This window comes from Furipterus horrens, unplaced genomic scaffold, assembly GCF_987537825.1.
Source record: "Furipterus horrens unplaced genomic scaffold, mFurHor1.1.pri manual_scaffold_6, whole genome shotgun sequence".
In the NCBI taxonomy this organism is placed as follows: domain Eukaryota; kingdom Metazoa; phylum Chordata; class Mammalia; order Chiroptera; family Furipteridae; genus Furipterus; species Furipterus horrens.
In genome coordinates, this window is record NW_028327176.1 from 85,172,543 (window position 1) to 85,195,020 (window position 22,478).

Here is a 22,478-nt window from a genome sequence, read left to right on the forward strand (position 1 = left end):
GAGGTGGGAGGGAATTTACTGAAGACAGGCTGAGAGGGAGCTCCACAGACTTTTAGGGTCTGGGCAATGCCTCTACCTTCCTCCTCAAGTTCCTACAGTCTCTGCCATTCCTAATTGCAGGTGAGAAAGGTGTGCAGTGCAGGGGCTGTGAGTCCAGTCTCCAGAGTCCCCTCCATGTCTTAGGGAAGCCCATCCACACATGGCCAAGCCAGGACCCCTGAGTCACTCCCTACTAAAGCACTGGCCAAAAGCCCAGCCCCAGATGGAGGTGGCCGCATGTCTGGCAGGATGGCTCCCCCAGAACCCCTGGGAATCAAGGAAGCCTAGATCCCTAGGCAGAAAAGCCAGCTTCCTGACATCTCTTCCAAAACCTTCCAGCAACTTCCTGTTTCTGTCTACTATCCATTCAGATTCCATTCCTGTCGGCCACCCGCCTCTCCAGAGAGCTCTTCAAGGTCTTCCACTCTCCCACCAAAATTCACCTATTTTCCCCCAATCTGGGATCCCTCCTCCGGTACAACCTAATCTGCTTTATTCCCCAAGACATTACTCTGCTCCCTCACTCTCACCCTCACCTCGGCTCAACAGCACCCTCTCACCTCGCCGCACTGTGACGGCTCTCAGCCCTCCACTCCCCAGACACCCGAGTTTTCACCTTGCCTGGACCCTGAGCTCTTAGGCTGTTCGGACCACCTCATCTGTCCCTTCTCTTGGCCTCTGTTCCTCTTTTCCCCTGTGAACCCCGGAACCCACTCCCGACCCCTTCTCAGCCCCTTCCCAGCCTAAACCAAAACCTCCCGTATGCCCCCTTACCAAGCACTAGAACCCCCTTGGCCCTTTGGTCACACCCCTTACACTTCGCTCCGGGAGGGCCTCCGCTCCTGACTGCGCCTGCGCAGAGCGGGCCCGATGGCGCGCAGCTCAAAATTCGCGTTTCACCTTGTTGGGGGGAGGTGGGGGGAGGGCACAGAGGTACACGCAGGCGCAGCACTGTCTAAAGCCAGGCATTGGATATCTCCGCGCCCAGCCTACTCCTCCTAACTCCGGGAACCCGGGAAAACTTGCGAACTAATCAGAAAGGGTGGAAGGCGGGACATGCAGGATCCTGACCAATGGAACGGAAGAGGCCACAGGAACTGGTCAATCAGAAAGGGCATAGGGGGCGGGCTCGCCGGTACGATGTTAGCACCCGGGAATTCCGAAGGCGGCGTTGGCGCTGCCAGCCCGCGGACGCCTTGCTGCTTCCTGGCCGGGATTCCTCGCTGTCAAATAGCGGTGGAGCGCCAGCCGGGGCGGGAGCCCGAGGGTCCCTGTCGCCGCACAGGCCGGCACTGCCTGAAAGAGACCACTCCCAGACTGCACCGCGAGGTAGATCCGACACTGGACTGGGGCGAGCAGGGAGAAGTCTAGGTGTTCCTTGCGTGGCCTCAGGGAGCTGTTTTATCCCATTCGGAGAAGCCAGGCAGCTAGGGTTTAGGTCTAGTTTTTTGGAGAGGGTACGGACCCATTTGCACTTTCTTGGGGGGGAAGGGTAACAGTGTAGTCACTTCCCACTGGGGTTCAAACTAACTAGTTAAGAGTGAGGGGTTGGCCCCAAGAGCGAGGCGCCGGCGAGGGCCGGCTACTCTATTTGCATAAGGAGGTCTGACAGGAAGAAGCTTCTTTTCTCCAAATTACACTGAGGTGAGAAGTTAGTCTTGCACAGAAGTAGGAGCTCCCCTAAAGGCGGACTTAACGGCGGGCGCACCGGGCGCGCGCCCTGGGCCCCGATTTCTGAAGGGCCCCGCAAAACCCCAACTTTACAGTTTTTTCTAATAACACCATGTTTGGTTTCATATGTGCAATTTTAATTACGTATAAGTTTACAATCGGCGGTAAAACCTGATAGTATGTTTATATTCACTTATTTTCATTATTTCATTACTACATTGCATACTATATACATACTACGCTGCATAGGCCCCGCACCGCTGGGCTACCTCTCATCGGAGCAATAGAATCATATTTGCTACTTTGTACTTACAAAGGTTCTCCTGCAGTGCAGACTTAGGATATAAGCAAATATGCAGGGATGTAAATTAGTTTGTGGATATGTACTTGTTTCATTTACGGTTTTAAAAAGTTTTCTGTGCATATAAATAAATATTCAGGTAAGTTGAAATTAGTTCAAAACTTTGTGACTATTATTATGCTATTATTAATTATACATATATTCATATTGGAAATAAAACATTAATAGTACATATTTATTTTAAAATATGGTTAACATGTATTTTTTTCCGTCTCTTTTTTAAGGGGCCAGATATTTTCTTCTGCGCCCGGGGCCTCAGCTGACCTTAATCCGTCTCTGAGCTCCCCCCATATACAACTAGTCTGCCGTTCCCCAGAAGCTGCCTAATGGTATGTTGCCTTACACAGACTGAAGGCTCCCAGAATATTTTGTGGCCTGAGAATCCAGTTCATCCAAGGTGCCATAGGACATGTTCATTTTTGCACTGCCTCGGAACCTTCCCTAAATTTTTCAGCTTTGAAGCTTCTTGACAGCCAGTTTTGCATCACCTACCTAGGATCTTTGAACTCTGAATTTGCACTGCTCGGGGACTGTGCTTCAAAGCTGAAATTGGGCAAAGCAGAGCTCAAGTTTGTATCAGACGTAAAGTGAACCTAGGTCACCATGCATGGCTCAGGAGTGGGAAAGGTGATGGATCCCTGAAGTGGAAGAGGTGGTGTGGAGTGGGCACTGCCCATGCTGCCCTGCTTCCAGCTGCTGCGCATAGGGGGCGGCGGGGGCGGCGACCTCTACACTTTCCACCCTCCAGGCGGGGCTCGCTGTACATATCGCTTGGGCCGCAGGGCCGACCTGTGTGATGTGGCCCTGCAGCCCCAACAGGAGCCCGGCCTTATCTCTGGAGTCCATGCAGAGTTGCACGCTGAGCGCAAGGGTGATGACTGGAGAGTCAGCCTGGAGGACCATAGCAGCCAAGGTGAGCAGTGAGCAGTTTGGTGCCAGCTTCTGGAACTCCCTATCAGGTTTGATGTAGAGGGTAGTGTCCCCACCTCAGTCTTTCCACCAGGAGCATGCAGTGTCAGCTCTCTGCAGCTCTGACTTGCCAGTCTCCATTTAGCTCATACAAGGGCTGGGAGATTGTTCCAGAGCCTGGGGCAGCACATAAGAATGTTCTGTGGCTGCTGGGGGAATCTAAGCTCAGACCTGACTCAGTTTCCATACTTGCTGAGGTACCTTGTTCCTGTTAGGATATGTTGAATTATCTTTTAATGGTATGGATATGTGTCTTATTCCCTGATGCAGAGGTGGTCATGGCCAGCCTCAAGACTGTTACTTCACCTCTCTGGGTCTTGGTTTCCTTTTAGGTAAAATGGAAGACTTTATAGGTCTGTTTGGAGAGTGTAGTTACTAACATTCATTTAGTGCTTAGTTTTGAACCAGGCACTGTTCTAAATGCACTGAATATCCCCACTTTACAAACAAAAATGAGGGGCAAAAAGGTTAACTTGTCAGGGATCAGAGCTGGTGTTAGGATTGGAACCTAGAGGCTGAAGTGTGCTGAGTTGGAGCTGAATGAGAATGTCTGAGAACTGGACCTCAGTACATTGGGGAATGGGTCTGTTTCCTTCATTATGTTCTGTGGGAAGGCATGAGCTTAATATCTGTTGTCACCTGCTGAGGGACTTACAATGTGAGGATTTGATGACAGGTATCATGTTATGTTCCCCAGAAAATCAGACGGCCAAATCTCTCCTTGCCTAACTAGTCACTTGCTTTTCTCATTCCCTGTATCTGTCTGGTGCTTCACCATCAACAGGGACTTTAGTCAACAATGTCCGACTCCCAAAGGGTCACAGGCTGGAATTGAGTGATGGTGACCTTCTGACCTTCGGCCCAGAAGGGCCCCCGGGAACCAGCCCCTCAGAGTTCTACTTCATGTTTCAGCAAGTCCGAGTAAAACCTCAAGATTTTGCCGCCATTACCATTCCACAGTCTATGGGAGAAGAGGGAATTGGGGCTGGTTTCCAGCCCATTCTGCCCCCCGAGGGGGCTCCACAGCGCCCCCTCAGCACCCTGTCTCCTGCACCAAAAGCTACTCTGATCCTCAACTCTATAGGCAGCCTCAGCAAGCTCCAGCCCCAGCCCCTCACCTTCTCCAGGAGGGTGGGTGGGCCACAGAGCCTGCCTGTTCTCACTCCTCCTGTGGAAGGGAGGATCACCCCTTCTGCCCCAAACCCAAGAAATCGGAGGAAATCAGCTCACCGAGTGCTGGCAGAATTGGATGATGAGAGAGAGTCTTCTGAGAGCCCCCCACCACTCCTTAGAGAGCCCAGGAAGAAACTGTAGAGAAGACCCCACTGATACCCAGTGGGTAAGTGGAGATGATGTCTCAATATTTCACTGCTTATTTATTCCTTTTTAGAACCTCAGTTTGGGAGGTGGTCCCCTGCTGGTGATAGAGATGGGCAGTAGACAGAACAGATGTTGGAATGACAAGACTTGAGTTAGCTCTAGTAAGTAGGTTCACCATTAAGTCTAGTGAATCTGTCTGGGATCACTCTTATTATCTAAGTAAAAGTTCTAGGCTCTGACAGGTTTTCAGTGACCCTGAATTTTGTCACTCTTTAGAAATCAATGTTTGCATCCTCAGCAGTACCCAGTAAACACCCACATGACTGCCCTTGCAGTTGTGGGCTGGGAGCCCTGTGCAGCCCCTTGTTGCTGCCTACCCAGAGACCGTTGCCTGGGTCCAGTGTGATAGATGTGACATCTGGTTGGTTCCATGTGGCCTGTGCTGGCTGCAGCATCCAGGCTGCCAGGGAGACTGACTTCCAGTGCCTAGGATGTCACATGGGCATCCAGACCTAAGGCCCACCACCAAGGGGCCAGAAGACAGATCTGGTACCTCCAGGCCATGGGTGGGATGCCAACGGGTCCTAATTAGTGCCTCTTTCTTCCCTTGCCTCTCCAGGAGAGAATGACTACAGGGCAAGGGTCCATTGCTATGGATTCAAGGTCTGGAGCAGGCCCTCATGGCCAAGGTGACAAGAGATAGTTTCCTGCCAAAGAAAATGCTGCCTTCAAGAAGCTGCCAGTGAGCTGGAAATTCCCACTATTCCAAGTCATAGATCCTGTCATGGACCCTAGAAGATCTGTGATCAGAACACTCAGCACTGCAGAGACCATCCATGCCTGGGAAGATGTTAGCCCCAGACCTGAAAAAGTTCTCAATTTGGATGGCAACACCTAAGGTGTTCTGGGCAAACCTAAGACACAGCCCCCAAACTCTAATCCTACCATTTGACCATGTTTGCGGCCTGGCTTTTCAGAGATTTGCTTTCATTTCTGAATAAAGAATGGGTCTGATACTCCCTACTTACAAATTCTTGGGAGAACCGATTTGGAAAGGCCTGCTAATTCTTAGGGGAAGGGGGGCAATGAACAGAAAAGATGGAGAAAATACAAACCTGCTCTCTGAAAAGTGCAAGTATGTGGGGAGTTGGAAAAAACGGAATCGAGGTGATTAAGGGTTCTAGTTTAAAAGAAAGGATCCACTGCCCTTAAAATTTGGTGGTTGGGGCATGGTCAGTTTCATGTAGATGGCATAACTTTTACAAGTTTCACCAGTACAGGCCTACCTCAAAGATACTGCAGGTTCAGTTCCAGATCACCACAAAGTGAGGCATAATCTTTTTACTGGTGGAGGGTCTTGCCTTCAATTAGAAAAGACCCATCTGTTAAGTGCAATAAAACAAGATGTGCCTGTGCTGCCAGGGAAGAAAAAACCTGGTAAACCAACTAAAGCAGATAGTGGCCTGGTCCTGTGTGATCAACCCATGTATGGTACATTGATTTTTCTTCTGTGAGCCTCACACCAAGCCAGCACACCATCGAAGCAGCATTTCCAGTTCTTACTGGGAAACCCTCATCTTGATGTAGTCTTATTGCAACCTGTATGTCCACCCCCTCTTTCCACTCCTACCTATGCTTGCCTACACCAAGGGAACAGTTCCAGAGCAAGGACCCTCCACCCCCCATAGAAGAAGTGGAACAGGGACTAAAGTGTAAGGGGTATGCTGAATCACTCATAGACAAAGTAGGCAAAAAAACCTTGAAGGGAAACTAAAGTGACCCTGGCATCAAGAAAGCACAGGATGGAATTTCTTACTGGGTTCTATGCAGAAGAAATAACTATCTAAAGACTTGATTTCTTAGCATAATGCCACTGAGACCTTCCAAAGTAGAATGGGGAAAGGAAAAAGCCAGATCCTTCCTAGTAGGGAATGAACTACATAGTAATCATATCTCTGGGTAAAAATAAGATGTTCTTAACTCAAATTTCCTGGGACCCTGTGTCACAAGTTTTAAAAAACTAGCTCCTGCCTCTAAGGGCCTCTACAAATAAACTTGGTTCTAGTTCCAGCTCTCCCTGACACTGACTTGAGCAGGTTTGGCACTTCGGCTTCAGGGTCATTTGGATCTGATAGCAGTTACTATCCACTATTGGGTATCCCCACACCCTTTCAGTAACTAGGAGGATAAACCAGAGTATCCACCTACTATGTCCCAGGCTTCTTTATTTAAGATCAAAGTGATGTGAGGTGGGGATTAAAATCAAGAGTATGACTGAACTTCATCTTCCCTCCAACCAGTTCCCTAAACTCCCTGCCCCCACACCCTTTGTGTTCCCAATTCCATAGTGAAGAAAGAACTTAATCCCAAAGCCCTGGAACAATTCTCAGGGTTCTTTCCCTAGCTCTCACCTGTCCTGGGAAGGCAGGCACCTCAGTTTGAATGCATGGGAGAGCCCAGAGTGGTGACAGGCACAGAGGGAAAGGCTTCACCCTCAGGGAAAGGGACTGAGGAGTACAGTGTAGTGAAGTGAGGGCCCACATAGCCTGGGGTACCAAAATGGGGCCCTGGTGCCAGAGGAAAGGATACCGGTCCCCCTGAGAAAGGAGGCCCGGAAGCCTCAAAATCTTCTCGTTGAGAATAGTCACTGCTTGATCGTTTGCCCTTCTGGCGACGGTTGCAAAACCACACTCGGACCACCTGGAAGTGGAGGACACAAGGGAGAGTGACTCACTCATAAATTTAGAAGGTGGGTCATTTGGCCCAAACCCAACAAGATCCAGAGAGCTTGGAGGGCAGGAGCCAGAGCTAGCACAGGGGGGTGTGGCCTGGGGAGGACATGGAGCACTCAGGGACTGGACAGGGTCTGGCACTCACGTCCTTCTCCAGACCAAGCTGCTGGGCGATGTGGCTGATCTGCTGCAGGGTGGGCTTTGGGCACTGCAGGAACATGTTCTCCAGGTTGCCCCTCACTCGGTTCTCAATACTCGTTCTCTTTCTCTTTCGGGCCTGCACAAGGGTCTCTGCTTTGCATATCTGGGCAGGTGGAGAGGGTTGACAAGAGAGGAAGTGGGAGGGCAAGCTTCAAATCTGCTGAGCAACAGCAGCACCTGGAGGTCAGTGGCTCAAGAGCAAATTACTAAGGGGCATTGACTATATGTGTCACTAGAGTCAGATGGTATGATAAAGAAGGATGCTGCAAGCACAGGTTTAGATCAGCAGCTCTGCACCTTGTGCCAGCAACACTGAGGAATCACCCTCCACCCATGGAGGACTACTGTCCCCAAGAAGCAGAGTTGCCAGCAAGGGATGGAAGCAATGGACATGGGGCTGAGTCACGGCAGTTCCATGTGCATCCCATTCACCCTCACCTCCTGCAGATTCTCATTGTTGTCAGCTTCCTCCACCCACTTCTGCAGCAGGGGCCGCAGCTTGCACATGTTCTTCAAACTGAGCTGCAGAGCCTCAAAGCGGCAGATGGTCGTTTGGCTGAACACCTTCCCTGGGAAGGTGGGTTGAAAGAACAAGGTGAGGTAGCAGACACAGCCCTCATGACCCCAAGACCCAGGTGTCACCACCTCTTCTTGCCCTCACAAGGTCCCACTTTTTCCCAGAAAGAGATCAAGGCCCAAGTATCTTTCCCCCTCCCTCTCTACCCTCTTCACGGGCGAGGGTAGAGCCTGCCCCTGGAACAATGTCCCCTCACTCCCTTGGTAGAAAAGGCCCAAGTTCAGGAATACTCCCTTCCAGGGGAAGGTGTGATCCCTGTGTTCTATGGGTCAGAACATGCTGAGGGAGACCCACCAAAGAGAACGCCCAGAGTGAGCCCCACATCGGCCTGGGTATATCCCAGGGTGATCCTCTTCTGCTTCAGGAGCTTGGCAAATTGCTCGAGGTCTTTCTGCAGAGCTCTCATGTCCTGAGACAGCATTGAAAAAGGCAGGGCACATATCAGAACACAAACACATCAACTGTTGACCCCCCTTTCCCATCTTTGCCCCAAGGAGTAGTCTTTGGAAGTATCCTACATCCAGGCTGCCCACCAAACACCTGAAACAACCTATCTACAAACTCCATTCACCCCAGAAAGTAACGCATCCATAGCTGCAGAGCACCATGCACAACAGAAAGAACACCTGTCAGGTATGAAGGGCGCTCTTGCTGATCAGCTCATTTAATACAAAAGCTTTTTGACTGGAGTAACAGCCCTAGAGAAATAAAGAGCACCATGTCTGATTCTTATTTCAATATACTCACTCTCCCAGCTTGCTTGCAGAGTCCCAGACTATGGCACGGCATGCACATACACAAACACACTACAAAAAGTTACAGGTGTCATAAGAGATATGAACAAAGTGCTTTGTATATAGTTGGTGCTCGGTTATTGTCTCTTTTTAATCATCTTTTTTGCAATATGGAAGCAACCTCATTGATTAATTCAACAGATTTGTTCTACACCTTTTATTAGCCAGTGGCTACGCAAAGTAGACTATAAGCCCTGGCCTTGGTGGGTGGAGGTAGGAGAGGGTATGGAGGGAATCAATGGTAATGAAATATACAATAAAAAAATTTTTAAATCCTCAAAACAAGCAAAAAAGCCCTGGCCTCGTGGAGCTTCCATTCTAATATGGAGAAAAGTAATTACTATCCATTATGTCAGAAACACTATGGAAAAGTAAAACAGTAGAGGATTACAGAGCACGGCAGGGTAGGACATTACAGGGATGGTGACAATTTAAATAGGAAGGAGGTGGTGAATTTGAGCAAAGGAAAAGAGCCAAGTGGAAATGTCCCAAGGTAGCAGGTAACATGGGCAGGTGCAAGGCCAGCATGGCTGGAGCTGGGTGAGTGGGCTAAGGAAAGGAAAGGGGAAGGAACTATGAAATCAGAATGGCAAGCAGGGCAGACCCTGCAGATGTTGCAGTGAGTGAAATGATCTGACTCTCAGGTATTCATGGTGACAAGAGACTAAGGAGGAAGTGAGGGTATAATCAGGAAGGGAACAGCAGTTATCTGGACACAGATAGTGGTGGCTGGGGCTAGGGTCGTAAGTATTGATTTGGGGTGTATTTCCAAGGTAAAGATAGTGGTGTTTCCAAAGGCGCAGAGGTAGGGAGATCAAGGAATGAGGGTGCCTGTTTTGGGCCTTGAGCTACTAGGTGATGGATAGGTGAGGTATAGTGGCTCAGGGAGCCATCCCTGCAGATGGAAAATGCAGCAGTTTGAGCCTAGAGGATGAATGAGAGGAAAGAAGGTAGAAAGAACACAGATTGAAGGGCTGAGGCCTTTGTGCTATCCTGGAAGCCTTGAGGGAAGTAATCAAGGGTAATCAATCATATCAAGTTCACATAGGCTAACTTTCATTCCCAACTTCTGCTCAGCCAATGTTTCAAACCCATAAAATGTCCGCAGCTACCCCCATCAGGGCTGTTGTCAATTCCATTTTGGGGATTTGAAATAAGGTAAACCCCAGTTCAAATCCTAGCTTTATCCTTTAGCAGTTAAGACCCGTGAAATAGGCTAATAGTACCTCCCTAGGAGATTTTGTGGCAGTCACTGAGGTAATGATATAGAAACCAAGCACACAGCCAGGCACTGAGGAAATGGACTGCAATTGGCAGCCATTATTATTCACGGCTCAGAAGCTGCCTTCCGCAGAGTCTAGGGCTACTAGGTTGACTGAAACCACTCACACCTCCTCCGTAGGACTAAAGGCTTAGTACTTGATCTCTAATTGCTTACACTTGTCTCTTTAGCGGCCTGCAACATATACATCCTTATTAGTCCCAAGCAGGGCTGGACCAGGTGGGTCTTCAGTCCCTCGGCAAACCCTACATTTGGGAAACAGCCTGGAGATGAATTCTTCCACTTTTCTCCCTGTTCACCACTTAAGGATTTCCGCTGCACTCGTTACTTCCAGCTCTACGAGAGGGTGCTGGCTGTGCACTCTGCACAATAGTGACTCACACCCGAGGCAAAGGCCAAGAGGAGACAAGCCTTGAACTTGGAGGAAAACCCACTCCACACATCCACACACAGCCCAAACAGGAGCTTTGATCAGAAACAAGTCACACCCTCGAATTTGAGGAACAATAACCCCGGGATAAGCACTGTTTTTACCCTCAGGTCACGCTTTACTCCGGAGGCCAAGATCTTGGGTCTGATAAGGGTCAAATTATCAAGAAGGGTTCAATGGGGGAGAAGGGGCTCAAACCCCAACCTGGGTCTGCTGCTGGACTGTAATAAATTGAGTGACCGAACCCTGGTCAGGCCTATGAGGTGGAAGGGACATACTTGACAACGATGGTCGGGTGGGAAGAAAGGCCAGCCTGGGCCAGCTCCCAACTCCCCGAGGCCACCCCCATGACCTCCCTTCCCTCTGCCAGAACTCTGGCCTCAGTTCCTACTTTGCCCCTGTTCTCAGGACGGCTCGCGGTTGCTGCACACACCTCCGTGCCCGAGGCCGACCCTGCAGCCCCCTCTCTGGGGTTCCAGGCCTAGGCAGCTGCAGCCACCGCTTCCCCTCCTGGCCGCCCCTGCCCGCTCAGCCACCTCCCTGCCCCACTGCACCTCACTCACCTCCTCCTCGGGGGTTGGTTCCAGCTTCTCCTTGTCCAGCTTCAGGGCCCCAGGTGGGGCAGCGCAGGGCTCGGGGGAGGCCCCTTCGGAGTTGCTCTCCACCCCGGCTCCCGCTTCGACCTCAGGCTGGGGGGTCTCCAGGCCGCCTTGGGGCGCCAGCCCCGCTCCAGCCTGAGGTCCACAGTAAGCCATCCCCCCGCAGAACTCATACGGCGGGGGACACGAGGGAACCCCCCACATCTCCGCCCCAGGGCCAACCCCCGGCCCGATTCCCGACCCGCCAGGAGGTCCCTGGAAGCTCAGCCAGGTCCGAGGGTCAACCCAGCCTGGCTCCGGCCCTCCTGGCCCATCGCCTCCACCACCTGGTGGGGGTGAGAAGGCAAAGTCGGAAGCCAAGTGTCCCGCCATGGTAAGGACGGCGCCCCAAACCGGGGGCCTGATGAAAGGAGGGCTCTCCAAGGCACTGCTCAACACCTCTCCCCCTCCCCAATCCCACCCACTAGCCTTGACCTCTGGCCCCGCCCCCTGGGTGGGGGGAGGAAAGGGCGGTGGAGGTGGAGAAACTGAGGCGAAGGGTGTTTGCCTGCTGGTGGTGGTGCTGTCGGTGGAAGGGGAGTGCCTGGGAGCCCCAGTTAGGTGCCTCTCCTGGCTCAGCCCCCAAGACCCTTGGTTCAGGTCACCCACGCCCATGTTGTCTTCCGACTCTAACCCCGCTTTGCTCCAGCTCTGCACACCTCAAAGCTCTCTGGGATTCCCTCCACATATTCTCCAGGTTCTTCAGGAGCCCTGGTTGCTTGACCCCTCTCCAAAGACCCTGGCACAGTCTCCTCACTGGGGCCCAGCTCCCCAAACGTTTATTGTGTGTGCCAAGTACTGCTGGGGCTACCCCTCAATTCCTCATCAGCCACCCTGCTACCCTTCCCCCACCCCCAATCCAGGAACCCAGGCATTCATCCAGATTACTGGCCAGATTTCGTTACCCCAAAGCTGTGGTGGCCTGGTGCCCATCTGCCCAGTCTACTAAATTCCATCCCATCTCCAGGGCAGTCTGTCAGACAATGCCTCTCTTCCATACCCCCAGGCTTTGGTTCCACAGCCCCTCCTCACCTCCCGGACTCAGGGATTGATACCGACTTACCCTTTTAGGGGCCAGGCTCTGGACGGACTGGACCTGAGTTCCCCAACCTTTGCCCAGCAAAGGGATTAGACATCCCCTCACGGGGCTCACATTGTGGAACCCAGACACCGGGTTTCTTCACCCTCCTTCAAGGACCCAAATATCTAGTACTTAGCTGGCTGTTCTCCCTCCCCCACTGCCCCAGCCCAAGCCTCCAGCCCTAGGCCCTGGGTGGGGATAGCCAAGGAGGGAGGGGGGAGAAAAATATCTGACTTCAGGTTCAAAGAAGCTTGGGAGGGACTGGGGGAAGGGGGCAAGACAATGGCCTTGGCTGGACAATCCAAGTCCCCAGAGGGGGCAACTCTAACCCTAAACAAGTGCTCAAACCTTGAATGGGCCTGGATGGCTCCCCTGGGGACAGCTTCCTGCTCCCCAACCCCCTAGCCCCAGTCCCCTCACACAGAATCCCCCTCGAAGTGGCTAAAAGAGCTCCAGGAACCCACTCCAAATCCCCCTCAAAGGCTGAGCCTCAGACAGGGCCCCTGCTGGGACCTAGGTATCCTGCCTGCTTCCCTCTGGTGGACTCTGCAGTGAAGCCTGACATCTACCCCACCCCCTAGCCCCGCCAGGCCCTGGGATGTGCTTTGTTTAGGGGGGCTTGGGAGGACAGTTGCAGAGGAGGTGGAGAGCCATCTGGGAAAGAGGTGCAGGAAGCCTGCCCCGAGGGCTCCCTTAGGGTCTGTTTTTCTTGGTTTGTCCTGAGTGTTCCGAGGGTTCACACTGCCAGCCTAGTGTGTGATTCTGTTTACAAGAGAATAGCCCTCAGAGTGCCTGTCTGAGAGGGAGGGATGGAGTTTGCTCCCAAAACTTGCCCTAAATGGAGGCCCTGAGGTGAATTAGTGGGGGAGCCCAATATAGCATGGAAGGCCGTAATACTGAGCCTGATACACTGACTTCTGACTTCATTTTGGCCCTGTCTGGAGTTGTTGGCTGGGGTCATTGGCCAGGGTCTGCCTTCTGAGGGGCTGGGTGTCCCAGGGAGCCGTTCTGACTGGCCAGCTGTCTTCACCTTAGAGGTATCCATGAGGTTTTTGAGCCCATTTTTTTCCTCTGAGTCTGTCTATCTGTATGTACTTTTTGGACAACTAATTGTATTCATGCATTTCAACACTTACCAAAGGTCTGTTCGGAGAGCCACAGGGAAGTGGGGGTGGAGTTGTATTCACCTCTAAGCCACTAACTGCTCAAAAGGATAGATCTAGGGGCCTGTTGGAGCAGGAGAGGCCCTTCCCCAGCCATCTCCCCAAATCCCAAGACAGAGCCCTCATAGCACCTTTGTCATGCCTGTATCTGTGCCAAGGAGATGGCCTCCCTGAGGAGGGGGAGGGGAAGGCTTAGGATACACGGAAACTGTCCACATCCAGGCTCATCTGCTTGCCGATCTCTAGGGTCTCAGAAAACCCTCTCCCCAGGCCAGGCCAGGGAGGTCCTGCTGCCACCATCTTCCCAGTGGCTTCCCAAACACCTTCCCCAGTTCCTCCCCTCAACACCACCCTCTTGTTTTTAGATCACAAACTGTAGCTGCTCTACGTGGTGTGTTTCTGGCCTGGAAAACAGGCCCTTTCCAGAGAGCGAGGGGTGGGTCCCTGGTCCCTGGCTGGTTTGTGGCCCAACATCTTAGCTGGATCAGCCCTGTGCTTGCTTGCTTGCCTGCAGTCTGACCCAGAACTGTAATGGCAAGTTAAGGTTTTCTGGAGTCCTAGCTGTCCCTCCAGGCTGAATAAGCCTAGATGTGCTCTGCTCTCCTTCCCACCCTCCAGTGAGGCCTGCAGGGTAATTGGCTTCACTTCTGCTGGTATCCTGCAGGCCCTGCCCAATGTTGCTGGCCTGGAGGAGACTGGAAGTGGGTTGAGGCATCAGACCTGGCTCTCCTGACTCTCCTGCTCTTAAGAGTCACAAAAAAGCCTCAAATCCCTGAAGGCAATGTGGGACTGGGCTCACAGACTTTCCACCTACGCTTGACTGCAGTGCAGGGTCCAGGTCCTCCACAGAGACAAATGTGAGTACATGTGTGGTTCCAGAGCAGCCAGGGAGGGCAGCTGAGGTCATACTCTCAGGCTGCAGAGGTGTGGGGGTGGCCTTGATGCTGTCAGCCAGCTATCCCTTGCTAGGGCATGGGGATGCTGTTTGGTTGGGAAAACCAGCTGAAAGGGCTCAGATGAAGACGAACAGAAATTTGCTCTATACCAGCGTACCAAACCACTTATTCTGCCTTCTGGACTCTATCAAGCTAAAGGCAAAAGAAAGGGTAAGAATGGAGGGCTAAGGAGAGAAGGGCTCAGGCTGTGGACTTCAAGAAGATTAATTTGACATGAACCCCAAGAAGGAATTTATTTTCTGAGATAGATACCCCATGGTTAATGTAGGGCACAAATTTTATAAGTAACAAGAGCCTAGTGGCCATCTGTTGACAGAGGCTCCTCACATACTAGGAAGAACTTCAGACTGAACTCCATACTATGTCCTGCTTGTTCACAGAATCTGAGTCAAGTTCACAGAGTCAGGGTCAATCACTGCTGGGAAACTCTGGTCATCTTCCTACCAACAGACTGGGACTGACCCATCCAATCAGAACTGCATGAATTATATCCTCATTTGCCTATCAGAACAGTCCAATTTGGAAACCTCATTTACATGAAACGAACCAGAATGGGAACTATTAGTAAGAAAATTCTGTATAAAAGGTGGCCTAGGTGGCCTCCCCTTTGTCTTAGTGGAGTGCAGTATAGGTGGTTATCTGAATCTGTTTTTCAGAACTGCAGTTCTTTTTCTCAAATAAATGACTTGATTCCTTATCACACTCTAAAATTAATTTTGGTCAACAAGGGTTTACCCACTTTGGGTGATTATTTCCCTTTATTTCAATTTACATATATTCCACTGCTTCCTGTAAACCAGAGCCCCTGTTCTCAACAGTTGAGCCATGAGGTCTACACGCTAAGTCTTCTTTTCCCAAACCTAGACACTCTACCCCAAATAGCAGAGGCAGCTCTCTGGTTGCAGTCTCTAGGGGAATACAGGTGAAAGGTATGGTGAGAAAGCCAGGGGAAGGGGAGAAGCAGTCAGGAAAAAATCCAGGATCTGTAGAGCTGGGTTCTAGGCCTGCCTCTGACTCCTCAGCTGATGTACCTGCCCCTTCTGCACCTGTTTCCTCAACTAATCAAGAGGAACTGGACTAAATGAACCCTAAATTTCTTTCCAGCCCACACATAAAATCGCTGCCCACTCCCATGCACTGTCCTGCCGGCCCTCAGCACTTACTTGACATGGTTATATTGATTATCTCTGTACACCTATAAAGAGAATTGGGTTTGGATCGGTAGGAAAGGAGGAACTCAGTGACAGTCTGCAAAGGCCTCCCCACACCCCATCCTACCTCCAAGCAGCTTTTCTAGGAAATCTGGCAGGTTTTCCACTCAAGTTTGGTTAAGATGTGTATGAGGAGCTTGGGAGGCCAGTTTTGACTTGGTTTTGACTTGGGAGCTTACAGGAAACACTTCAGAAGGTAAAACTTGTCATGGAAAACAAAAGGGTATATGCTGGGGAGGAGACCACCCAAGCCAAAGGCTAGAGAGGAACAGGAATGCTAACCTACTCCCTCCTCTTTCACATGCCATCTGTTGCTCTCTACATGCCACTCTGGGGCCTCAGCCTCCCAGACAGAGGGACCCCAGGTGGTCCTTAAGGTTGCTTCCAGCTCTACAATTCTGAGCATACCAGCTGTCCTGCCTTTCTCCCACTTGTTCCAGAGTAAGATGCCTGCCTGCAGCTTCCACAGTGACACTAGAACAGCCGGCTCCCCTTCCCCTGCCTTTCCCTGGGCGCTCTGGCTGCTCACCTGAGGTCCTACACAGACCAAGCATTAGCCTGCTGCTGCACCAGACAAGAGAGCCTCTGCACACATTAAAGGGAATCTCAGTGGACTGCTGGCTCTGAGCAGTCCCACCCTCCTGGAGTCAACTGGCTAAGGTCCCAGGGACTAGGATTCAGGAGCAGCCCATCCCTGAACTAGGTGAACTGGACTATGGAGGACAGAAGTCAAAGGCCTCAGGTGCTGGGATGGCTTCCCTCCAGGGACTTTGTAGACAGTGACATGCACTGAAGCGCTGCCAGGACAGGGAGGAGACCTAAACACTTCCTAGACCAGGGGAAGACTTGCAAACTGCATGATCCCCCACATGCAGCAGCTGCCACCCACGCATCATTCACACTGCCTTCCACAATGACTATTGGTCAGACCAAGTACTCTACAATGCTAAACCCTGGGTTAGAACTTAAACACCAAGTGAGAAAGGACTGACCAAATATGTGTGAGAGAAGGCAGCACAATGGTTGGGCTGGTCAGCAACAGACCGGTGCTCACAGGGGACACAGGAAATGCGATGGAGTTTGTGGGGCTGACTGAGAGGCCTGCTGTCCCATTTGTCCCACGGTGTCCTCAGCCCTTCCTCCTTCCCCACTCCTGTCCCCAAGAGGGTCGATGCAGTTCTTGATCAGGAAGGACTGCTCCTCTCCCTTTTCATCTGCAGTTCCCCTGGCTACTCTGGCTCCCCAGCAACTCTGAGAACACCGTGTTGACTCTGAAACACCAAAGCCAAAGAACTCCAAAGTTACAGGAGAGCAAAACACTGACCTTCTCCAGCTCTACTTCCACCAGTTTCCAAAATGCCTGGAATTCCCTCTCCAGCTGATAAACCCTTACTCATTCTCCAGGACATACCCTCTCTGTCATGCACACCCCCATCAGTCCTGCTGTGCCCCACCCTCTATCCCCAGCTCCAGGTGGCAGCCAGCATGCATCGCTCATGCCACAGTTATAGCACTAAGCTAACCAACCACACTGAACCGTCCTGAAGGCAGGGACCCACGCCCTGTGCCCAGTACAGCATCATGTTTAAATCCTAGATGTAAAGGCCACTACTCGATATATGGCCCATAGCAAATACAGTATTCCTTCACTTATCATGGGTGTTACATTCTAGACCCCACGGCGAAGTAGGAACCTTACATTTATTCTACACTCTTAAACCTATGTAACTTTAACCACATACGTATACAGTACCACAAAATCCTGCAATATAGCAAAAAATCTGCGATAATTAAATATAATATTTTTAAAAATCCCACGATACAGTGAGGCTGTGATAAGTGAATCACAATATAGAGAGGGACTACTGTATAACTGAACCTCTCTAAGCCTCACTTTCCTCACCTGGAGATAAAAGATAATAGTCCTTATTTCACAAGTAAAGATCAAAATGAGATAATGCATGTCAGTATTAATACAAAACCTGCCAATAAGAATTCAAAACTAGTAGCTGCTCTGTAATGTTGATTATCAATAATAGCACAATGAACAGCATATACTATACCCTCAGATGTTTGCAAGAAAAGAAGAAAGTGTAGATTAGACATACTCTGTGCTTGGTACTCTTTGCTAGGGACCCTGACCAGGTTTCCAGGATTCCTATAACTACTGGTGCTTGTGGGGAGGTGACTGTGTCAGAAAAAGGCCAGTGATTTCCCAGACCCTGGACTTGAAAAGGCTGGATGTAATTTTTTTCACCCAAAGAGGCTTCGGAGCCTAGAAACAAGACAACAGGGACTCTCGAGTCCTGTTCCCTGACTGAGGAAAGGGTGAGAGTCTTACACTTATGTCCTAGCCTTTCCAATTTCCAATGCCCAATATCTGGTCCTTTTGGCACCACTGGGTACATAATAGCGTCTGGTGACAGGGATGAAATGCACCAGACAGGAAGAGATAATATCAAAATCTCAGTCAACAGTGCTGTATCTAGAGTGCCCAGCTCCATGCTCAGCACCAAGCTTAGTATCATTCACTGAACAATAATGAGTGCATAACTCCGTATCCTGAGGACTGTGCTGAGCCCCTGCCCCAGCCCCCATCACTGTGGCTCTGGCTGTTCTTTTCCATGATGCTCCCTAGGGTGATGATGAGGCTCTGGCTTTCAGTCCAAGGACAGCTTCTCCCAAGCCCCTGGCTGCCTGGGCGGGGACCAGGGAACAGGATGCCCAGGGCTGGTCATTCAGGTAGCCTAAGAATTCAAAAGGGACTATCTAGGGTTGGGCTAGGAAAGGGCAATGAAGTCACAGCACAGAATGAGATGCTGAGGGGAAAAGAAATGGTGGGAAAGGGTTATTGCAAACAGGTGTCAACACTCAGAGATGGCTCCCTCCACAAGGCTCCTGTGAGGTGAGGCTTTAGGGCACCAAAAGAGTGGGTAAGGGAAATGGGAGGTGGACAATAAGAAAACTCTTGCTTCCCTACAGGATCTCATCCAGGTTCATTGTTTTAAATAATAATGACTCCAAGTCTCTAAATCCCTGCCCTTCACGCTAGTGCATCCAAACAGCTGTGGGCCATCTTGACCTAATGTCCTACATCGCCTCACACCCACCACATCAAACCAAGCATATCCTCGTAGCCCCCACCATGGAACAACCTGGACCTCACCCTATAATCCTGTTAAGTTCTATCACCAATCTACCCACTTACTCAAGTTGGTACTGGGTTGTGGTGAGGAAATTGCCTTGGTGCCACAGTAGGCAGTCTTCTGGTACAGCACCCAATATCCCAGAGGCCACAGAACAAAAAGACTCCCAGACCAAATTAAGATGCTCGAATCACATGGTTTATTCCATAAATGTAAAATGCACAGTGAAGAGCAAGTTGGAAGCAATGGGGGAAGCTAACACATTTAGGATCAGGTGCAAATTCTGGGTTATGTAGTGGGCATCTGTCCAGAGTGCCTCAGAAGTCTCCTGGTATTTAGTACCCGCTTGGTTCTTCCTTCCCTTTCTATCACAAAAATATGTTCTACTTACCAATATCTAACGTGTCACACACACTCACTTATCCACATGGAATGCATGTGAGTTTTACCCATCCCACCTGCTTTCTTTTTCTACAGCAGAATTGGCTATTCCCAAACAGTCAGTGAATGTGGTTCACATGGGTGCTTGTCCTTAATGCTGTTTCCCTCAGCCCCTCCCAGTATCAAACAGCTACTAAGTCCTGCCATTTTTACCTCCAGTTTCTCAAATCTGGACATTCCCCTCTATTAGCATAGCATAGCTTCCAGCTGGTTTCCCTCCCTCCAGTCTTAACCACTGACAATCTGTCCTCAGTGTCAGAGCGATCTACCTGGAAACACATATTTGCTTGCATATACTCTGCTGCTTCTTCAAGGATTCCCTTTTGTCATCAGGATGAGTTCCTAGCTCCTTAGCAGGCTAAACAAGCCTCCTCGAAGGCTGACTTCTCCACCTTCATGTCCCCACTCCCTACCTTCACCTCTCTCAGAACAGGACTGCTTGAACATCTCTGTACTGCTGCATGTCCCAGTGTCTTCCTGAGACTGTCCACCCTCAAGGGAAGACTCCTTCCCCTTTCTGCTCCATCCACCAGCTGCTTTAAACCTTTCCTCAGCCTCACACCACCCACCATGCTGCTGCACCCTTTATTTCAGAGATGACCTCTGACTCCCTCAGAATGGTGGACTGATCCACAGCACACTGTTCTCCCATGTGGGCCATTCTTTTCTTGTTCAAAGTTCATTCCTCAGCTCCCCATGGACCTCTTGGTTATTCCCCTCTACCCAGCAGGAAAATCCTTCCCTGAACACCAGCCCCTGAGAGAGGGAGGAGCACAGTGCCACACTCCCCAAGCTTGCCAGACAGAGCCTAAGAATGACCTCGACCTTTCCTCTCCAGAGCCTGAGGTTTGGGTGGGGCCCAAGAATCTATTTCTAAAAAGCACCTCACTGATAATTCTTATGAGATGTACTATCAAATAAGGAAATATGCCTATCTTAGAGGATTAAAGAAAATACCCCCACCCCAAGCACCTGGTAGGTATTTTAAAACATATTTTTCATCAAACATAGCTGCTGTTATCATTGGCTCCTTTTTTCAGAAATGTCTTCCTTTAGACTAACTCACTACTACTCTTTCCAAACAAACTCCTGAAATAAATTGTCCTCTAACTACCTTAGCCCCCATTCACTTTTTAAAAATGTTTTACTTGATTAATTTTTTTCTGATAAAAAAAGTAACCAACTATCTCAGAACAATATTAGGAAAGGCCCTTCTACACCTTTCTTCCCAGGAAAACCACTGCTGTCAGCTTGGTGAACAATCTTCCCAATTACTTTTCATGAATATAGTAACCGGCTTTTTAAACAAAAAATGAGATTATACTGTTATGTAACTTTTTTTTCCACTTAGTAAATACTGTATGTGTCTCATCAAACCTTGCTTTCGCCTTCACCTCACCAGGACACTGATATGGCTGAGGTCCCCACCCACTTCGTAACTGCTAAATCCACCAACACTTCAGCTCTTATCTGATGTGGTCTCAGCATCAGGTTATTCAAGATTTCTCTTTCTCTTGTCACTCTTGCTTATGAGCTGACTCCTCTCCCCAGCCTCCCTGACTGGCTCCAGGGCAGGAGCAGGGACCATCTATGGGGTTTTCTGAGTAACTTCCTCAGCCCACCGTCTGCTCATTTTGCAGTATTGCTTGGAGAAATCCCACTCGTCTCAGGACTTCTCCCCTTACCCTTCAGCTCCCAATGTCTCTCCTCCATGAAGCTGCTAAAGTGACCTTTCCAAATACAAGTCAGGTAATTTTACTGCCCTGCTCGAGATCCTTCACTGAGGCCCTTCACATTGTCTTCAAAAACACAACTTCTGCCCTGGCTGGTGTAGCTCAGTGGATTGAGCACTGGCCTGGAAACCAAGGGGTGTCTGGGTCTATTCCAGTCAGGGGACATCCCTGGGTTGTGAGCCAGGTCCCCCATTTGGGGTATGTGAGAGGCAACCACATATTGATGTTTCTCTCCCTTATTTTCTCCCTCCCTTCCCCTCTCTCTAAAAATAAATAAATAAAATTATTTTTTTAAAAAAACAAACAACAACAACAACAACAAAAAAAAAACCCACATAACTTCCTGGCCTGGCTCCTGTGGGAAATGAGGACCTGTTCAGGATTTGGAATCAGAAAGACTAAAAAAAGTAACATCCCTCACTCACCAACGTACCAGTTGTGTCAATTGAGGGAATTACAGAATTTCTAAGCCTCCCTCTGTCATCTGTAACCTGGAAAAATAAGACCTACCATGGAGGGATATGGTCAAGGTTTAATAATGTTAGTAAATACCCAGAAAGCAATGGCAGAGATGAGTGCTGGGACAATCCATGTCTGATTCAGCCTGTGCCTTCCCACCCCACTTAGGTTTTCACATAGACCTGTTCCCACAAGCCCACTCTGGCTGTCCAGTGGTTGCGAGTACCCTTTTCCTACTCTGGTTTTTCTAAGATTATCTTCCAACATTGAACGTCAGCCACCTCCCCTCAACTCTTTCTGAACCTCCAGAGGTAGAATTCACCCCTCCTCTGGGAAGCCCCAAGACCATCCCCAACGTGCTGATAGCAACTGCGACATTTTATTGCACTAATCCGCTCTATAGTTTCTTACCAGACTGATCAGATAGATCTTACTCATCTTTGCGTCCCTCACACCAAGCAGGAAGTGGTTAATCAGTGACTGGGGGGCGGGTGTGTGTGTGTGTGTGTGCAAGTCAATTTAATATAAAATATTTTCTGTTTCTCTCCTGCGACGCTGGAGGACTAACTGTCAGAGAGAGGACGGGAGGTAACCTACTCGTGAGAGGCGGCCAGTCTCAGAGGAAACCGAGCTCTACGCTCCGTCTTGTCTTCTTTCAGCCTTGGCAACCCTCATCTCCCTAGCCCTCCATGGCGGGGCTCCGCGAAGTGATCACAAAGGGCTCAAAAAGGCCGCCATTTGGGAGAGCGTGAGGTTGGGGTGAAAGGGAGTGGGCTACACAATTGGGCCCTCCCCAAACGCGGCGCCCTTAGGAAGCACCGTCATAACTCCGGAGGTGGGACTGGAGCTTCGGCCTCAGTTTCCCTGGAGGGCTAACCTCTCTCGGCGCCGCTGGGGGTGGGTGAGCAGACCTGAGGGCGGAGCGGGCCCTGCACACGCGGCCTCCGCGCTCACTGGCTGGGTTTCCGGGAAGAAGCGGCCCCAGCAAGCACAGCAGCAGAACGAGGAGCGGCAGTGGGGGTGGAGGGCTTATCTCACAGGGACGCGGTCCAGGACTGCGGCCCTAGTGACGCATCCGGAGAGCCTCCCATCCATTGGGAGTGGCCGCTTGAGAGGCGGGACTTTCCCCTTTCCTTGAATCTCATTTGATTAAATCTATTTCAGCCGGCAATCTGCCCTTCGCTCGCGGAGACCGATCTTGTGTCCACGCAGACGTTGTGGTTCTAGGTTTAAATTGTGCTTCCTCGGTCACCGTGGGATTGATTATGTGTTTT

The 22,478-nt window shown here is 50.4% G+C and overlaps 2 protein-coding genes across 3 annotated transcripts; one reads left to right on the forward strand and one right to left on the reverse strand.

Moving 5' to 3' along the window:
* The first annotated feature begins 1,203 nt into the window (after window positions 1-1,203).
* On the forward strand, window positions 1,204-4,964 carry TCF19 (transcription factor 19). Its single transcript, XM_090282058.1, is given in 7 exon segments — window positions 1,204-1,368; window positions 2,296-2,984; window positions 3,825-4,346; window positions 4,349-4,379; window positions 4,637-4,738; window positions 4,740-4,779; window positions 4,781-4,964. Coding segments are annotated over 6 exon segments (1,029 nt in total). The 5' UTR covers window positions 1,204-1,368; window positions 2,296-2,746; the 3' UTR covers window positions 4,877-4,964.
* A 1,624-nt stretch (window positions 4,965-6,588) lies between these two features.
* Window positions 6,589-11,347, reverse strand: POU5F1 (POU class 5 homeobox 1). 2 transcript variants are annotated; one of them, XM_090280385.1, is made up of 5 exons: window positions 10,940-11,347; window positions 8,165-8,279; window positions 7,732-7,862; window positions 7,238-7,396; window positions 6,589-7,060 (listed from the first exon to the last, which is right to left on the reverse strand). In XM_090280385.1, the coding sequence occupies exons 1-5, from the start codon at window positions 11,345-11,347 to the stop codon at window positions 6,794-6,796; spliced, it is 1,080 nt and encodes a 359-aa protein (XP_090136511.1). In that variant the 3' UTR covers window positions 6,589-6,793. The 2 variants fall into 2 exon arrangements, with proteins under 2 accessions (XP_090136511.1, XP_090136510.1); XM_090280384.1 differs by having other exon boundaries at window positions 10,931-11,347.
* Between the last annotated feature and the right edge of the window lie 11,131 nt (window positions 11,348-22,478).